The sequence below is a fragment of the Chelmon rostratus genome, chromosome 7, assembly GCF_017976325.1.
Source record: "Chelmon rostratus isolate fCheRos1 chromosome 7, fCheRos1.pri, whole genome shotgun sequence".
NCBI classification, from domain to species: Eukaryota; Metazoa; Chordata; class Actinopteri; order Chaetodontiformes; family Chaetodontidae; genus Chelmon; species Chelmon rostratus.
Genome location: NC_055664.1, coordinates 15,306,352 through 15,324,586, shown reverse-complemented (window position 1 = coordinate 15,324,586; position 18,235 = coordinate 15,306,352). Strand labels below are relative to the sequence as shown.

Sequence of the window (18,235 nt, the reverse complement as noted above, 5' to 3'; positions counted from 1 at the left end):
ACAGTAATAATTGAGCTGCCATCTGACATCTCCATGACATAGTCTAGTCAATTAAACCCTTGTATTTACTGTGATTTAGGTTCAGTCAGATAATGCTTGGCATTGTTTTTGCAGTACCTCGGTATGTGGTAGAAACAAAGTGATTTGTCATCAATAAATAAATTGTTTTTCATTAACTTAAGTAACTAGGATGATAATGGCACTATGCTGTACATAGGTCTCTAAAAGTGTGTTAACAATAAGTGTAAACAGAAAATGAGTTGTCTGACAAATGTAAGCTACAACAGAAAGAGATTTGCTCTATGCTGCACAAATTGTGGAGACGATGCATTGGCTTGAATGGAAATAGTTTCTTGAGTGAAAAATACAAGTTTTTCTGTAGCTGTATGACTGTTTTATATTTCAAGTGAAAATATGTTTTGCATTCAGTCTGAACAGCTGATATTGTTCCGACGGCTGACCTAACTTAAAGGAAATCAGCATGAGGGAATATGAACAGTAACGGTGGATGTCACTACTTTGAAGGATGCTGTGTGTCTTGGAAAGCAGAAGCCATTAGCATGTGTGCAATAGCCCAGTCTGTCAGGTCTGTGTCTGAGAGAGTAATGACTTAGACTACAGCTCTTGCCAGTAATAAGTACCTCTGCTCAACCTCTTCTACTTGAAATCCCAAAAATGTGTCCCAGGGCTGAACAAAAAGATGGACAATGACAGTCTAGTCAGTGCTGAGGTGTTTCCAAAGTAATGGCTAGACATGTGAAGCCAAAATTTGCATCAACAGGTGTCCTATTAGTGATAGAACTCCAGTGCAAATCCCCTCGACACAAACTCTGTGAAGCGGTTAATCGGTGAAGCAGTTACAAAGTTATTTTAAAGTCATTCGTTGATATCATATTTGGTAAATAAAGGGAAGTCTTGAAACTTTAGTGAGGTTTTTTTCAGCAGTGCATTAAAAGGCATATGTCAGAATGGGATGATGCTTTGCCAAAAATGTTTTACCCTCTTGAAAATAAAGCTCCAGCCGTCTGTTTTGGTGTGATGATACAGGTGAACTCTGGTGTACGTGTCTGAGCAGGAGAGAGGATCCCTCTCCACAATGCTGAATCTGACTTTGGAAACCCATTAAACAGTTATTGAAGCCATATGCAGGATTGGTGATCTCTACTCTGAAGTTACTGTTAGAAACACACTGGCAGTGAAGAAACTGTGTGGTTTTTGACAGCGGTCAAGTCTGTCAGGTCCTGTTCACAAAAGTACAGTTCCAGCAGTCATTAAAGCCCGCTAAAGTTGAGAATGCATTGAGGTTTGTCCTTGCTCTACTTCCACGATTTCTGTTACAAGACTGACAATGACAATTATCCTGGTGAATTGGGTAAGAGACTGCATGGAATAGCAGGCTGATGCTTCTCAGGTTCTTTGCTCTCTGTCATCTCTGTGTGATGCCGACAGTCTTCTCATTTCTTTGCCTGAACCCCTGTGACTGGCTTCCACGCATGGACTGCCAGGCACGGTGTACTGCTATTTCCAGTTAATTCATGCAGCCAGCGACTTTGTAATGTCTTGTTCTGATATTTTGTGGACACATGCTGATAGTTGCTGTGTTCTTTTCCTTCTGCCTCAAAGTTTTATGGATCACTTGCTTAAGAGAAACAGCACGAAATGATGTTAGTGCTTGTGTTGAAAACCAACCAGCTGAAAATTAGAGCAATGGAGAACAGGTAATTATCTGGGTATGTGGTTTGCTCTTCCTCAGTCTCTCTCTTGACTCTTATAGATAAGTACGCTCAGTATCCATGCAAATGCTTGGCAGACAGTTCAATTCCTTCTGGATGGAGGGGGGGGTTGTCTTTCTTTCTCTCTCTCTCTCTCTCTCTTCCTCTCTCTCTCTCTCTCTTTCTGTGTGTGTGTGTCTCTTTCCCTCACTCTCTCTTTCCTTGCTGGCAGCAGCGTCTGTACTGTTGGCAGGAGTGACCAGAATAAAAACAGCAACACCAGACATAGAGGAGGAAAAAAGCAAAGTGATCCATTGAACCAGAGTCTTTGCCCTCTCCTAATTACGTTGAGTCCCATATCTTTTCCCTTTTTTCACCTTTTTATCCGTTCTTTAAGACATCGGGCTTGTGGTAATTAGTTAGAAGAGAGTAAAACCAGCTGATCGGGAGAGGGGTGGTGCATTTTGGAGCGAGATGGCTAACAGAAACATTCTGTTGCTCTTCTGTGGACTCTTCCTCTTAGCACTGTTTCAGCCCTCTCTTCAAGGAGGTAAGTGTGTGCTAGAGGTGAGCTTAGCCATAATCTTTGCTGCATCAATCACAGCCTTAGAACAGGTGCAGTTGTTTTTTGTGTTTATGTCTCTTTGTCCCCTAAAACTGAACATCTAATAATTAAAAGCTTCGCTGATGCTTAGCAGGTATGAAGTATCACAGAGCACATTCACTTCTTTTAATTGAAACCTTTTATATAATATGCAAACTATATATAATTTATCTGTTGCATTGGACATTTAAATGCAATAATAGCAGTGTTTAGTGCTAACTTTGTGTCTTTTGGCTAAATTCAAGCTTTGATTTTAAAAAAATTATGCAATTCCATTACTGTGTTTCTGTTTAGGTAATTTGAATAGCTTGACAATATAAACCCCCTATGGTATAGTCATGAAAATTAAAGATTGTTTAGTCTGGCTCCCCTTACAGAACCCCTGAATAGTGGTCTTCCATCACACTACTGTTGAAGAAGACACCGTAATAAATAGAAAGGAAGTTGTTCTTTGCTTCATAGAGAGCTCATGTTAAGGACTGTCTACGGCTTATCGTATAACTCTGCATCATAATTTAATAACTAGAGGGGCACTCTGAGAGCGTAGACCTCCACCAATAGCCCACTCTTGTATGATAAGCAAATTTGTGTTGTTACAGTTTTGGCATTGTTACAATTGTACTAGTTGCAGCATGGAACCACTGTCCCTTAGTGCTCCATAATGACTGCTTTCTTTAGAAGTTTGAACATCTACACTTGTTTCAGGCTAGCTTAGAGGATAACTGTTACCTGTGATTGTGGATTGTGATATGGGGTCATCGTGTTTTTACTATTTTTTTTTCACTATTGAACTTTACTACCATCTACTGGATTTTAAGATGTATGGCATTCATTCCACCAAGGCCAAATGCCCTATTTTGCATGTTAATGAAAGTGAAAATTTGTACCTACCCCATGATTCCGATCTGTTCCGAAATTTACTGGACTCTTCCTTGGCCCATGCTACACCCATCCACAAAGTTTCATGGAAATCGGGCCAGTACTTATTCCATAAAACAAAGAGACAAACAAACAACCTGAATCAAAAATTCTAACCTCCTTGGCGAGGTAGTAATGCTGCCCAGTCATATCATTAGTGTGTGTGTGCAATCTAAAATTTAATTCTTAAACAAGCAACCATCCATTTTTGTGGTCGTCTGTATTATTAGGTCATATTTTAATGTATTTCAGACAGTTAAATTGCATGTGACACACATACACACTATGCACACGTAGTGTATGTTTACATGGCTGCAGACCCTATCCTATAACATGTCAGGAAGTGGAGGTTCCAGCTGGTCCATCTCTCCACTTAGTGAAATCACATAGTGTAAATTCACTCCGGATGGACTCCCAGGTGGAAAGACAGCGTATGTGAGTGTCACCTTAACAGCTTTGACTGGGTCTTGTCTTAAAATTAGAGTTCTGTTCGGGCCAGAATCCGAGAAGCGGCAACATGCAGATTTGAGATGTTATTTACTGTTTGTTACGGCTTGTATGATTTTAGGCTGACGGAGAGAGAGTTTGTGAGCATGTCTTTCCTCCCACTCTCATTCAACCTGTGAGGTTGCCTTTTCTCCCCTTTCTGCATTGCTTTGATTTGGTTCTTGGTTTGTTTTTTGGCTGAGATTCTCCGTGCTATTCAGTCCACAACTGGAAAACATGTTTAGCATCTGGGCCTGGGTATGCTGGAGTCAAGTCAATGACTTGCTGTATTTATTTGCTTAAAAGTCACAGCTGTTTATATTCCTTATCTTCCAGTATCCAAGTGTCCCTTCAGATCAAGTATGTTCAGATGCTTAGATTCCTAAAAGAAATATTTTGTCCATATAAAGTCTCATTTTTCCTAGCTGCTTTGTTTGCCTCCTCTAATTTGCTCCTATTGACAAAGTCTACCAAGTCTGTTTCTGTCAGGTCATAGATTGTATCATCTAAAAATTTATCTGCTCCTCTTCCCTCTGTCTCATAGCACATTTGTCTTTCGATCTAACTTTTTTGTGCCAGCTGCATTTCAGTTGAGATTTGAGGTGCATTCAGGCAAAATATATAGCAGGTAAAGGAGCCAACAAATATCAATATTGGCTTAGCAGCACAACTTTGATCTCAAGTGAGTGTTGAATCCATCTATATCAAACTTTTCTGTGGTGCTCAAAGTAGTTCCATCTGTGTCAGTGCACTCTAGCCTGGAAAACAAATTCTCAACATGGTCCAAGGGTAAATTATCTGTGAGTAACATGAACCTCATTAACACCCAATCCGCTCATTAAATGGCGCTGCACAGAAAACGCCTCTTATACTTGCGAAATTCACCTCTTGAATTATGATGGAGTGCAAAGCCTGTCTGAATGTTTTCCATCGACAAGTGTAAATGAGTTACAGTCCTAGAGGAAACATCTGGCAAGGAGGTTGTTAATAAATATGCCCCCTGTCATGTTACCCTGTGACCTTGTGCAGGTACTGCAGTATGTTTGTTGGTTCTCCCTTGTACGATGGAGGAGGCAGACTTTATATTATACAAACAAACATCTGTCACATGGATACAGCGAGCTGGATGTTATTCTTATCAAAATAAATTTGTGTTGACGCAGTTTGGGCTCAGTGACCTCTGTTTTTTATTGCTCCATTTGATAACTGCGTCAAACCCCGGTCTAGACGATTGATTCTTTGAATAAATTCCTCAATTTAATAATTTAATCAAGCTTATACCACACTTCCCTGATAAAAATTTTCTTTTTTAAATTCAGTTTGACATGCCCAGAGTGAATCAAGTGTCCCACATCTCTGTTTCTTACCTTGACATGAAATATGTTTTACTCCTCCAGACAACCACACTGGTGGACTTTTGCCAAAGTCATTAGCTTGGCTTTTATGACGGACGCAGTTAATAGTTCTGACGAGCAGAGGCCAGTGGGAGATGAAGAAGGAAAAATAGCTGCTCTGTTCTTTCACAGTCTCCGAAGCACTAAAGAGGCTGTATGCTGCTGGAAACCGGCTTGCCTCATTTGGTATTGGCCAGGTTCAGCTCTGAGACTGTAGAGGAATTTAATGCATTAATCAGTGACAATCGCCTGGCTGTTGGTGAAGTTAAACGAAATTAGCGCAGACTGGATTGCATGCCATGGCTGATGAACCAATGATGAATTACGGCACTATCCCAGCGTTGCTGGTAGATAACCAAACTGATTGTCTTGATTCCCCGAGCAAGTGGTGCTTCAGGCTTTACTGGGAGCGTGTGTTATGGACACCTCTCTTGCTCTAATCCCTCTCCTGGCAGGGTTGAGCGCCAACCACAGCATACTGGATTAATGTGACACATAGGCATCTCGCTGCTCAACAACTCTGCACTGCAATTAAAGAAATAGATCATTTGAAGTGCCGTCTGAGCAAGACGCATAGGTTTTTCTTCAGTGAGGTTTTTGTTCAATTTGTTTAGCTTCTTCAATGCTGGGCCCACAAAGGCATTTTAATTTGTTGATGTTGAGGTCTTTGGTGTAATTTACAGTAAAGTGACCTCATTCGGTGCTCATTTGAGAAGGAGCCTTTTGGTTACAGGCACTGCCTGACCAGGGTTTGCTATTGTGAAAGAACTGTTCCATGTATTCATGTCTTACTCTGGCACGTGTCCTGGGAAAGTGTGAAGAGATTGGAGAATTCCATCCACAGTTTGCAGTTGTACATCAAAGCATGTTGCCTGGCCAGGAAGTCACTTTCTGCATCAAAGCCCCTTGCCAGGAACGATTACATTTTGGCCAATAGGTTTTCCTTTCACCATTTTTACTGTAACTCCTGTGAAAGAGTATTGTAGGGATCAGACTAGATCTTTGGGATGGATGAGTTGATTTAATAGACACATATTTCAAAAGGACTGCACTGCAAATGTCTAGGGTACAACTCCTTAGCACTATACACATCATTTTTTACTATCCGTAATCTTACCTCTGTAATCGTGATGGACTCTTTAATGCAATCCTTCATAAATGGATGACTGATTTGTGATCCAACATTATTATGACTCAAAGGCCTGCTGATTTCTCAGTGACATCACTCTTGCATATGTAGATACAGTATGTACATAATTACTGTGAGTGCATTCACATGGTAGTGAATCCTCACCATTGCTAGGAACTTGTATCAGTAAATAATTAGTTCAGCTCTTACTCTTTGGTTCTGTATAAATGCCAGTCCTAGCATCTCCCAGAGAGATGTTTGGTCTGCAGTCAACCAGTGCCAAGTCTTCAACAAAGAAGCACATTAACTCAGATGATTCATTCCAGCCACTCTACATCAGCCCTCACCAGACTGTTAGTTGCTGGGAGCAGTCTCACTAGGCCAGCAATCTGAAATGGCTCCTGTCAGGAATGTTTTCATCTTGACCCACTGCTGCCTGCTGATGTCCAAGCTCTTCTAGCTTTACAAACAACATGAACACATAGAAATCTGCAACCGATGATGAACTAAAAAGATGGTAATAAAATGAAATTCGGATGAAACACATTACGTCAATATAATCAAAGTCCTCTGTCGTGAAAACATGTATGTTGTGTTGTATTACTTTCACTTTTTTTGTGGGAGAGGGTTGGAGTAAAGCACCATTAGGTCTTTTGCATGAGTAAGCTGGTCTAAACCAGACAGAACTGCATGTCTGTAACTGGTTTGTTGGATTTTTTGCAGCACAACTACTGGAGAACATGTTCAATCCCCACATACGCTTAAAAAATGTCTGCAGACTGGACTGGACTGATGATGAAGGTGCTCTTCTCCTTCACATAAATCATAGATTTTATACTTCCCCCATTCAGCTGTGTAAAGTAGGAAAAATGTCAATATCTTCATAAATCTGACTGATGATTCAGTTTGACACTTCACATCTGATGGATGTTTTATGCAAAGGCATGAGAGAAGGCAAATGAAATTGTGGAAATTATATAAACAAATAGTGAATGTAGCCCTTTACGGGGTTTTTTGACATTGCACCTGTAACTGTGCCAGTTCTACTGTATGATACGACTGCATAAATTACTTTCTGGAAAGGAGTCATAATGTGAACTGTTTGTTCCACTAGCTTTTTGTGATTTCACATGGCTGGCCATGGCTTATTCTTTCAGTGTATTCAGCTCTGAAATACTTTTACAGAGTTCACAGCTGTCGCTAACCTTTTTTTTTTTTTTTTTTTTTTTTAGTTTCAAAGACACATCTTTCCTAATCCTGTAATGATTTCCTGTCAGCTTCCAGTGGGAAGGCTTTGCCCAAGATACCCAAAGATGAGCAATTGAACAATGACAAAATTAGATCAGATGCTCTTAGTCATTGAAATATTGGCATCTATATCTCCTCAAACTTATGTTCTGCTTCAGACACGTGTCACAGACACGAGGCTGGCAAGTATAGAAAGGGAAGGTGAAGGCGAATAAGTTGGTTTTTCACATTAAATCTTTTACTTTCTTTGATGCTCTGCACTGTCCTCCTCCACCCTCCGCCATGCTGTGGAAAATAGACAGTGCAAGGGGTGACTGATAGTAGGCCAGCTGTCACATGTCTGATAACGGGAGACGTAAGGGTGCCAGGAACCACAGTGTTTGCTTCACTGCACTGTTGCTCTGGGTTGCAGTATGAGAGCTTTCCACGAAGAGAGAACCAAACCCCCTCTTGTGGGACAGTGGTTTTGGATACGTCTGAACACAGAAAACAGTTGTTTGCTTGCCAAGACATTTTTTTATTTTATTCAAAGTGATGGAAATAGTGGTGCAGATTTGTGTAAACGTCAAGTGGCTGAAGTGGTGTAAACACATTGCTTTCGGACTTCCCAAACTACACGAAGTGCATCACTGTGATCATTAATGGTAATGGTCGTTTTGTAAAAGATAGGGAATGCTGTAATTAACTTCTGTGATGTTGCGTATGCGAGTGTTGTGTTTGTGCTCACATGAGTTTGTTTTGCATGCCTACAGTAAGTATCATGTAAATGGTTTTCTCTTAGGCATTTGATTAGTTAGTAAACGGCCAATTATTGAACAGCCGCAGCTCAGGGTCGTGGAAATGTCACATTACTCACCAGCTTGTTGTAAATGAGGTAAAGCGAAACTCTTTCAAGTCACAAAGAGCAATTGTAAAAACTGTCATTAACATGGGAGGTACTACGGAAAAACCCGTCATTGGCTTTGGTTTTATTTAATAACAAAACAAGTTCTGACTTACAATTTCCTTACTTCTATTCAGTCATTATTTGTGAGCTCAATAACCCATGTCCCCCTTAAAATGAAGTGCTTTAAGCCAGTATAAATTTTCCACATAGGCTGTAATTTCTGTATAGATCCCTGAATCACACTCGTATTTTTTTCTCGAGGCTGTATCGCCAGTTTTGATGCTCAGGCAAAATATGAAATAAATTATCTTGCCAGCTAAACAGTTGATAAACATGTCACTTCCTACTTTCTGGGCCGACACTCAAAACATGACATGATGCAAAAGTAAACATACAAGGCGCTGGACGCGGTCCTGTCCACCTGTTAGCTTGGTCTTGTGGACTACGTCATTTTATCAAAATTCAAAACAAGGGAATTTGAGACAACAAAACACTTGCAAGCACATATGTTGTGTATGAAAATGATTTTTATCTAAGCCTTTGAGCTTTTCACACATTGTTCTCTTTGTGTTGTATAAATATGAATTTGAATCCTCTGGAAACTGATTTCTGATTGTGACATTTCTAATGCAATGTTGCTGCCTAGTTAGATTTGGGATTTAATAATGATTGGAAAGTGTCTCAGTGGTGATAAGATTTTCCCTCATGAAAATCCACCCTAAAACACATTGCTGATACTTAGAATTTCAGGACTAATATTGTTTGGTGGAGTATTTTACATGAGGTGTGCTGTGAGTAAGTGGACTTGAGCTCAAGAACTCAACATTAAGACAAAAGAAAATCTGCATTTAACATAAATAATGTTGAGTTCATCTCAGATTTTGACTGGATTGGGTACTCATCTGCAAACACACAGTCCACCACATCCCTATGGGTTTACACATGAGCTGAAATCTGGGCAACCCAAGTGGGAACACTGAGATTTGTCCACCAGCTCTTCTTACTACACTGTATGGGGACCCTTTTAGTTATGCCAACATGTGGTATGCATGTCAGCAATCAACCTCAAAGTCAGTTCAGATAGTCCTAAAACATTCTTCCTTCATCCATCTTTGCTTACATGATTCATGCAAAGTTGACTGCTGATGGGAAGTTTTTGAACCCTGTGCCTGTTCACCTTTGGGTGGGCTAAGAGTGGGGCCCATTCTCCGGGCCCCGCTGCCCCGGCTGAAGGCTGTGAATTATCCTTTTTCCTGCAGCAGCTACTCCTACTGCTTGGTTGGGATGTGCGTGGTGGGATGGGATTGTTAAAATTTAAAAACAATGAATTTATTATTTAAAAATGTTCACTAGTCTATGCTTATTCCACATGACAACAGACAGATGTCACACTTGGGACTGAGGGTTGCCCACATGGGCCCCTCTTGTGTTGGCAAAGAGAGACACAAATTCCAGCCCATCAGTAACTCATGTGAAACACATTTGAGCATTTTGAAAGGAAAAAGATTTATACGACAGGCCCAATACTTGTTCTAGATACACACCGTGACTGACATAAAAACTTTTCAGGTAGCGTCAGTGTCTCAATCTCAGTCTATGTACCTTACATATCTGCTGACTTATCTCCCTGTTGCTGATGACTGGCTGCATTCCTGGCTTACTGACACCCTGTCAACTGTGAGCCCTGCAGTTGGACCACGTTCAAATGCAAAGTGGAGTGATGATAAATTCAAATCACTGTCAGGATTCCTGTGAGTGCATGTGCATCATCACCCTCTAAATGCACTCAGAGTAACTCTGGGCTCAAACCACAACAATAAAAAAAAAATCCTGTTCAGTTCATAACCGTCATTGTATTTGACTGATGGCAAAAATGGTTATGACTTTTTATTTCCGAACACTGTAACAGGCTGTTTATTGTTGCTTGCTTGTCTTTCCTTTTCCACATTGTCTATCTTAACAACTTGTAAAATTCTCTCACATTTCTTGCTGTGTTCCAGGGGAATGAACCTGCCCCACGCTGATTAATATAGTGTTAAGTAATGGCTTCTCGTTTGTCATCTTGAGGTTTATTAGGTTTGTACACATAAGACTGTGTTTGACATTCTTACTTTGTCATCTTTCAGTAGATGAGCCATTGTTTCAGCAAAATTTAGATCACTAATACTACATTTTCAAATCTTCTTTCCCAGGGTTTTTATAAACCAACATTAATCATATCACAAACACTCAGGGCAAACTCTTGACTGGAGTCAACTGTGAAATAAATTCTGCCTCATCTAATCCCCTGTGCTCTGCAAGTCCGTGTTGTCCTTCGCACACATTCCAGCACATTCCCATGACCTGGCTGGGTTATAAGGAACGTAAGCATTAGATGCTGATGACGATAATTAGGACAATCATTAAGAAATCTTCAAATTTATTGAGGTAGATCAGGTCACTTGGCAGAGGTCAGCGTGTGCCATATTTGGATGCATGGCTTCAGTGAACCTAATGCACCCTGTAAAAGTTGCACAGTAGCACGATGGGATTCTAAGCAAAAGGAAAACTGGAGCAGACACACACTCCCGCTTTCCTCACTTGCAGTGCCGAGACAGGAAATCCTCCTTTTGATTGTGAAATGAAGGAGCAGAATTGAGAACAATCACTGTGGTGCCTGCACCTGAGATCTCTGCCATGAAGCCAATGGCATGGGCAAAGTGACAGAGACACACAAACATTCACACACACACACACACACACACACACACACACACACACACACACACACACACATTACTTGCATTGACTTGTTTGATAATCAAATGCAGAACCCTGGACATTATTATTTATTCCAAATTTTTATTTGAGCCTGAAGGAGTTGAGTTGTCTTCAGTCAGTCCTCAGTATTGCAAGGCCAAACCTCAAGAAATCTGATCAGCTCCACCATCATCCAGCTCTCAGATCTTCCCTGTCAGGATGAGTTAGACAGCAGCCTCCCTCTCATCTGTTCATTCACTGAGTTATTTTATTTTATTTTTTTGTCCAAAGCCAGCTGCCACCATAATTGTTCCCACTTACACTGACGCTGAAAAAAATAAATTATGGCATATTCACCCACACTGCACATGACCATTTTCTGTAAACCCCCATTGGCACACTGCTTTTTAAGTAAAACAGACAAATGTTTTCACCTGTTCATATTTTGAGTGCCTCTTTGGAGTATCTGAGTAGATATGACAATGATGCTTGGTATGATAATGTCAGGACTTTCAGATACTGCTGTGTTAACTTTCAGATTTTTGTAACTTTCTACCCAAAATGAAGGCATGCTCTCTTGCTCCTTTTCTTTACAAGCCAGTCATCCCACACTTCTTTATTCTCAGTATCTTGTATATGCTAATGTATCTTCACAACCCATCCGACAGTTGACTTCTGCCATCGACTGTCCCTGACTGCTCCGTTTCTTAAACTCAGCGGTAAAACAGAGAGAACACTGATGTTTTGGTGGCACAAACCCATTCATATGTTGTGTGTCACAGCCTCGTAGTGAAATGATCCAAGGCACCTTCAGTGAAATGGAGCAATAAGCAGGCCTACTTAAACTGGAGATAAATGTTTCCTTTTTGGTATTTTTCAAAGGGATGTGTCATGTATTTTCATTCAACTAGATCAGACAGTAATACCTTGTAATGTTCCTCCCCTAATGGCCACACTCAGCGGACAGAACTCAAAGCGCAGTGTTCACACAGTATTCGCTAATAAACACATGAACACCTTTGACATGTGGTTTAAATTAATTGGCCTCCTAACACATGTAAGAGCTATTAAACATAACCATTGGGATCCTGCAGCCCCAATCTCTCCATTGCGTTGTGCTTTTAGTGATATAAACCAGGTTTTTCCCTCAAAAAATATAACTTTGTAATTTTGGCCTTAGCTCACCGGTCCCGTTGGATTTAGCTGTTAGTATTCCCAGAACAACTGCAGGATTTTTTCATCCTCCCTTTCTTTTATTTCTGTTGATATTCATTCCACACATGAGGCCACCATGTCTGGGATCCAGAACGACCATCGCAGGAGTTGCTCTGGCTTGAAGCCAGAAATCAGGCGAGAAAGGAGGCTAGGGGATGTAGCTCGGGATTAAGGATGTCCACAGTGCTGCAGCCACTTTCTGAAAGAATGTCTCCAACTGCAATACCTCATCAGAATGAAAACTATTGGAATTTTCTCCTAATCAAGCCTATAAAGTTTTTTTTTTTTTTTTTGCATTCACTCACTGGCTGGAGCTGCTGTGTTCACGTTTCATTGTGCACCACATCACTGCTCTGAACTGGGGCAGATGTGTATGCCAAGGACAGATTTCAGTTTGGCTGTCTGGGTCACAGATGATGAAAGTGTTTGAGAATGTTTATCTAATAAATGGGGTCATTGTGTAGAAATGCTGCTACAAGCATTGCAATAAAAAAAACAAAACAAAAAATCATTAATGGCTGAGAAGTGTTTGGCCACACTTTCAGCTAGTGTCACACGTGTTGGTGATCGAGGGTGACCTCTTGCTTTCTCTGTTGTGTGTTCCAGGTGTGTATGTACCACCTGGTGCTGGGATTGGACCAGGAACTGGATTCTATCCAGGTAACAGAGCTTCCAATGAATTGTCTGGATAGTTTAATCAAAAATAATGCAGAAAACAGGAACAACACAGTCTGTTTGTCTTCAGCAGAGCTACAACAGTTCAATTATACTACTGTAGACCAGAGGTTGTGCTAAAAATTCTTCTATAGAAAACATCAGAATGTGAACCTGAAATTGAGCTAAAGGTAAAGAAAATGTGCCAGAACATGAAATATAAAATGATTAAAAAAAGAATCCAGTTGTGGTGTAATTATGCTGCACTCCTACTGCCAACGTTGCAGTTTCTCAACAACCACAAATATTGGAGGGTGAGACAGTGTCCTATAAGAAATATTAAGTAATTCAGCACAAATACTAATATATGTACGCATACATACATATATACATGCGTGGTGTACAGCATATCTTACTACTAGTATTTACTATATGTTCACAATTAACACATTTCTGTATGGACCGCTGCTCCAACATGATATAAAAACTTCAATGCATACATCTATGAAATGTCACATGTTCTCCTGGTGTCCTGACAGAAAGTAACACGAATGTCAGCTGGTGAAGTGAAGAATTGCTCGGCCAAAAAAAATGTCCATTCACACACCACTGCATGTAGGAGTACCATAACTCAATACTCTGTATGATTGTTGTTTTACAAGGAGCTGCTGGAGGAGTCCCTGCAGGCTATAAACCAGCAAAAGCTGCAGGTGAGTAGGAGAGACATTTGATTTAGGATTCTTTCCCATATATAGAATGCATTTTTAAGAACAGCCTCATCTTTATCATGAATTGGTGCATGCACTACTGTTTCAGTGATTTGGATATAAGAAACTGTTATGTTGCAAATTATGTTGTTAAATATAAATAAAGATAGATATAAATATGAAATCAGTCTGTCTAAGTTGTAATAATAAATTAAAACTTCTCCATATATTGATCTCTCAGTCCTGAAAGCAGTGTTGCTTTCTCAGGGTTCTAGTTGTCTTGTCCAAATGGCCATTGCCTCCATTGGGCTTAATGCACAGCCACAGATATTCTGTTTTGTGTTTGTCATTTCACACATCCATAGCAAATACTCAGTTCTCCACTTTAGCAGCAGTTTGCCAAGCATAGGCAGCGTCCTGGCTTGGCTTCAGCTCCCATTTGTTGAACAAGTTCGACCCTGTGCACCTTTTTTTTACCTATGAATACTAAAGCCATGACTGGAGGAAGAACTGATTGTGATATTCTAATATTGTGAGTTAAACGTTGTTTGTTCAATGTTTGCAGGTTGTATTGAGTGAGACAATCTAGAGTTCAAGCACTCAACAGTGCACATCAATGTTAACAAAAACAAGAAGAAACAGATTGCTGTAATGAAGATAAATTCGCTGTCAACACAGCTTTGGTTTGGTCAGATCTGGGAGAAACACATGGTGAGACTTCCTTGTCACACCACCACATGCTAGGAATAATTAAATCCTAGGGTTATTGCTGTGGCAATAAACAATGCGTTCAGGGCCAGCTACTTTTGTCAAGCCAGTTTATTGGAAGACATTTTGAGGTTTGGAAATTTGAGGCCTGTTGCACATTTCCCTCATGCAAACTCAGTGGTCAACAAGAGTTATTGTTGTGGTCTTAACAATTCCAACCGTAAATAATGACCATAATGACATGACGACATGACACGAACATTGTTAGCAGATGATAAATGTTTACAGCACGGCAGTGACAGTGCTGACCACAATCACACCTGTCTCTGTTTGACACTGACAGTCGGAGGTTATGGAGGTGGAGGACGCGGTGTGGGCCCAGGTGGTTTGGTGCCAGGAGGCGTTGGTTCTGGTGGCGTGGGCATTGGAGGACTGGGAGGAGGTATGAAGAGGCCCTTCTCCCCCAACTTTTGAAAAGCAGTAATTGAAAACAGACATCAATCCCTTCTGTATAAAGAAAAACACATTTGACAAAAAATATAATTGTAGCGGCCTGTTGAAAACTGTGTATGGTACCTGTAACACATGAAAAGGTCTTGTGAAGTGACATTTGGAATCTTGACTATATGAAATCATATGAAGACCAAATTAAAATGGTTTCACAGTAAATCATTATTGAAAATGTTTTGACATTACAAGGCAAAAGCATAGCCTCACACATATTTTTTGTTTTTTTTTTCTCTTACTTGTTTTAAGGTGGAAAGGCCCCTAAACCAGGTACGTTGAAACATTGATGTATGTTATTGTGTTTTGTGTAAAGTAATAGAATAGGCAGGTTTTATGTTGTATATACATAGTATACTAAAAATAGGATGTAAAATAATTTTAGTAAGTTTAAGATGAGGTAATAAGCCTGTGTTGTTTCTCAGTTTAAATAATAGAGTAATAGCTGCAAAGCAGTAATATCATAGATGCAGATTTTGTTTCTTTAAAACATGGAAAATTCATTCATAACATACATTGTTATAAGCACCTTGAAAGGAAGGAAATAGAATGTATTGGTATGGGGTGGGTAAAGTTGCTTAATGTATAGACAGCATTATGTTCACACACTAACAGAATAGGGAGACCTGCACAGACGCAGGGCAATCACAAAAGAGAAACAGTCTTTTGATTGGTTGTCACCAAGTTTTTCTTATCACCCTGTGTTTTCGTCAGGGTTGGTTTACACTGGCCTGGCAGCTGTTTGGGGCGTCCTGACTGGGTGGGACCATACAGAGATTCCTCCACTCCTACACCTTAGCTGTATTGGGGAGTGATGATTGGCAGAGTGCAAACGGCCATCAACGCCTGCCAAACAATGGTGCCAGAGCACTGATTAATGTTATTGTAATGTTAGACCCTTACAATATCTGGAAACCTCCGTGTTGAAATTTACCACGGCCCTTCTCTCTGATACAGTACAGTAAATATTTTTCTTTGCCGCATTACGGTCTGAGCTGCACTGGTGCTTTAGCAATGTTTAGCCATCGTTTAAATTCTGTAAGCATTGCTGATACAATCTCGGCCTACCTCTATGTGTTTAGAAAGATAAGGAACCAAGCAATCATCTTATAGTCCTGATAACACATGGAGCAGGTTACAGAAGGGTCCCTCTGGAGTGCCACAACCCCACCCTCCAACAAGAGTTGCAGGAAAGCCATTCTGTGAAAATGACCTAATATCAAGTATTCGGTGGAAGTTGATTTTGGCTGGGATCAGCTTGGAAAGTATGGCTCTGGCTTTTGTATGCATGAGTTCTCCCGCTCCCTGACCAGGCGAACATGGCAGAAATTACATTAGTGAGAAAACGGAAGGCAAATGATGTTAAAAGCAGCTCCTTGTGTTCTTGAAATAAGAGCAAGTTGGGTGTGAGTGTTCCCTCCTACGCTCCATACTAACCTCTGCTGTATGGAAAACACAGAGAGAACAGCTATGGGTCAGCTAAGGTTACAGTTTTTTTTTTTTATGAAAGGAGAGACTTCACTAAGGGGCTGTAATATGTTCTGCTTCATGATTGAATGTGCGTTTCCATCAGTGACTTTCCATATCAGCCATTTCCATCCATCAGAATATTGCCAGAAACTGTCCAGATTTGGACATGACAACTTTCTATATACCTTACAAGTATGAATTTTACCATATTATACAAATATACATGTTAAGTTCACCAGCAGGCGAGCCTCTCACAATGGCAGGTTGAATCCATCTGCATCAGTTAGTCAGTGTTTGGCTTATGTCACAGGAAAAATGCCAGAATTAATTCTGTACTACCAGCATATGGAGAATTGTTGACCCATTTTTATTAACCTTTAATATATAAAGCGGGATTCTGTTACCAAAGAGAAACTAATGCAAACGCTACTCTTCGACGCACTCAAACACACACTCATCAGGAGAGCTGCCATTCATTCTTATGTGGAAGCAAAGCAGTGACATTGCATTCCACAGATATGCACCTTGCCTGGCCAGTAATGGAGAACAGCAGCTGGCTATGTGAGTAGCGTGACTGCAGTGAATTGCAGCGTAGCTCATGCAAGACCTTGTAAATGTTACACTAATTGTGAAGCCTGTCAGCATCCAGCTTTGACAACACTGAAAGCTGGAAAGAGGAACTTTCTCTTTATGAACAGCTGTTGGACCCCATCTCCTTTCCTGTGTTCCCTCAGGCAAAGGTGGATTCAATCCTCATGATGTGATTGCCAAAACTTGGCTTTCGAAGGCTAGCCTCTTGTCACTTTCAGGCAGTGTGAAGGCAGTTAACAAGAAACATTGAGGTTACTGTTTTCACTGTTGTTGTCGTTTTATTATACCATTACGATAGTCTGTTTTAGGTTGAGAAAGGATGTGTGTGGGTGGGATATCTACAGTATGTGTCCATGTTTACTTTGCCAGTCGACTCTCCAAATTGAAGATGATAGAATGACTAATAACATGCTGTCCATCCCATCGTTCTCTCACTGTCTAAAAACAAGAGCATGTCACACAAGACCATATCAGTCTCAGAGCACTCAAAATATGAGCAGTTAGAATCTGTAAGCAGTTTAATTAAGCATCTCTCTGCCTAGATTGTAGATATCATATATTAGATGGATGAAATACTGTAGTCACCATTGTGTTTCTGATATTTTGTCCATCCCTACCATGAATTAACTAAAAGAAAGAAATTGATGGCTGGCTGGCGGCGGGTCTTTTGGGACTTGCCTCAAGTTCCCATCAGCAGCAGCTAACTCAAGCAGATACTCCACAAGTGACCAGCCCAGACGGTTTTTGGCGAGGCGCTCTTGAACTAATTTCCGTGATTGGTTCGAGAACAAAACAAAACATATCTGAAGGCTGTCAGCTTAACAGTTCTCAGCAAAAGGCAATAGGTGAACTGCATTACTTTTAAACTGGCTATTTAGTGTATATGATCCTCACTTTTTATGTCTTATGTGCTATCTCACCTTTATTTTGGCTCACCACTGCCACAGAATAAACACAGCAACGAGAAGTAATGGGAAAATTGTAAAAATAGCCCAGCAGTTAGTTTCAAGATAAAGCCATGCCTGTAAAAACTGCAACACACATACAGTATAGTTTAAAGTGATGGGTTACATTGGTCAATACAGCGACATGCCTCTGCAAGCTGTTGAACAGAGCTGTAGCTTCTGACTGCAGAAAATACGAAGAACGGTTTGAGTTTTCACAGCCTGCAACCACCACTTGACTATTTTGAAACTTCTCCCAACTGGTTTAGGCAACAGTCTTACTACAACATGTGGTTGATCTGATGGGTTTGAATTAGCCCAGGATA

At 40.5% G+C, this 18,235-nt stretch overlaps 1 protein-coding gene across 3 annotated transcripts in view; it reads left to right on the top strand.

Moving 5' to 3' along the window:
• The first annotated feature begins 1,999 nt into the window (after positions 1–1,999).
• The window catches only part of elna (elastin a), a 46,633-nt gene continuing 30,397 nt past the window's right edge, over positions 2,000–18,235 (top strand). For all 3 annotated transcript variants that reach the window (XM_041941224.1, XM_041941223.1, XM_041941222.1), the window contains exons 1-5: positions 2,000–2,262; positions 12,938–12,991; positions 13,648–13,695; positions 14,744–14,842; positions 15,157–15,177. In XM_041941224.1, coding sequence (XP_041797158.1) covers positions 2,187–2,262; positions 12,938–12,991; positions 13,648–13,695; positions 14,744–14,842; positions 15,157–15,177 — 298 coding nt within the window. In that variant the 5' untranslated portion in view covers positions 2,000–2,186. The remainder of the gene's footprint in view (positions 2,263–12,937; positions 12,992–13,647; positions 13,696–14,743; positions 14,843–15,156; positions 15,178–18,235) is intronic.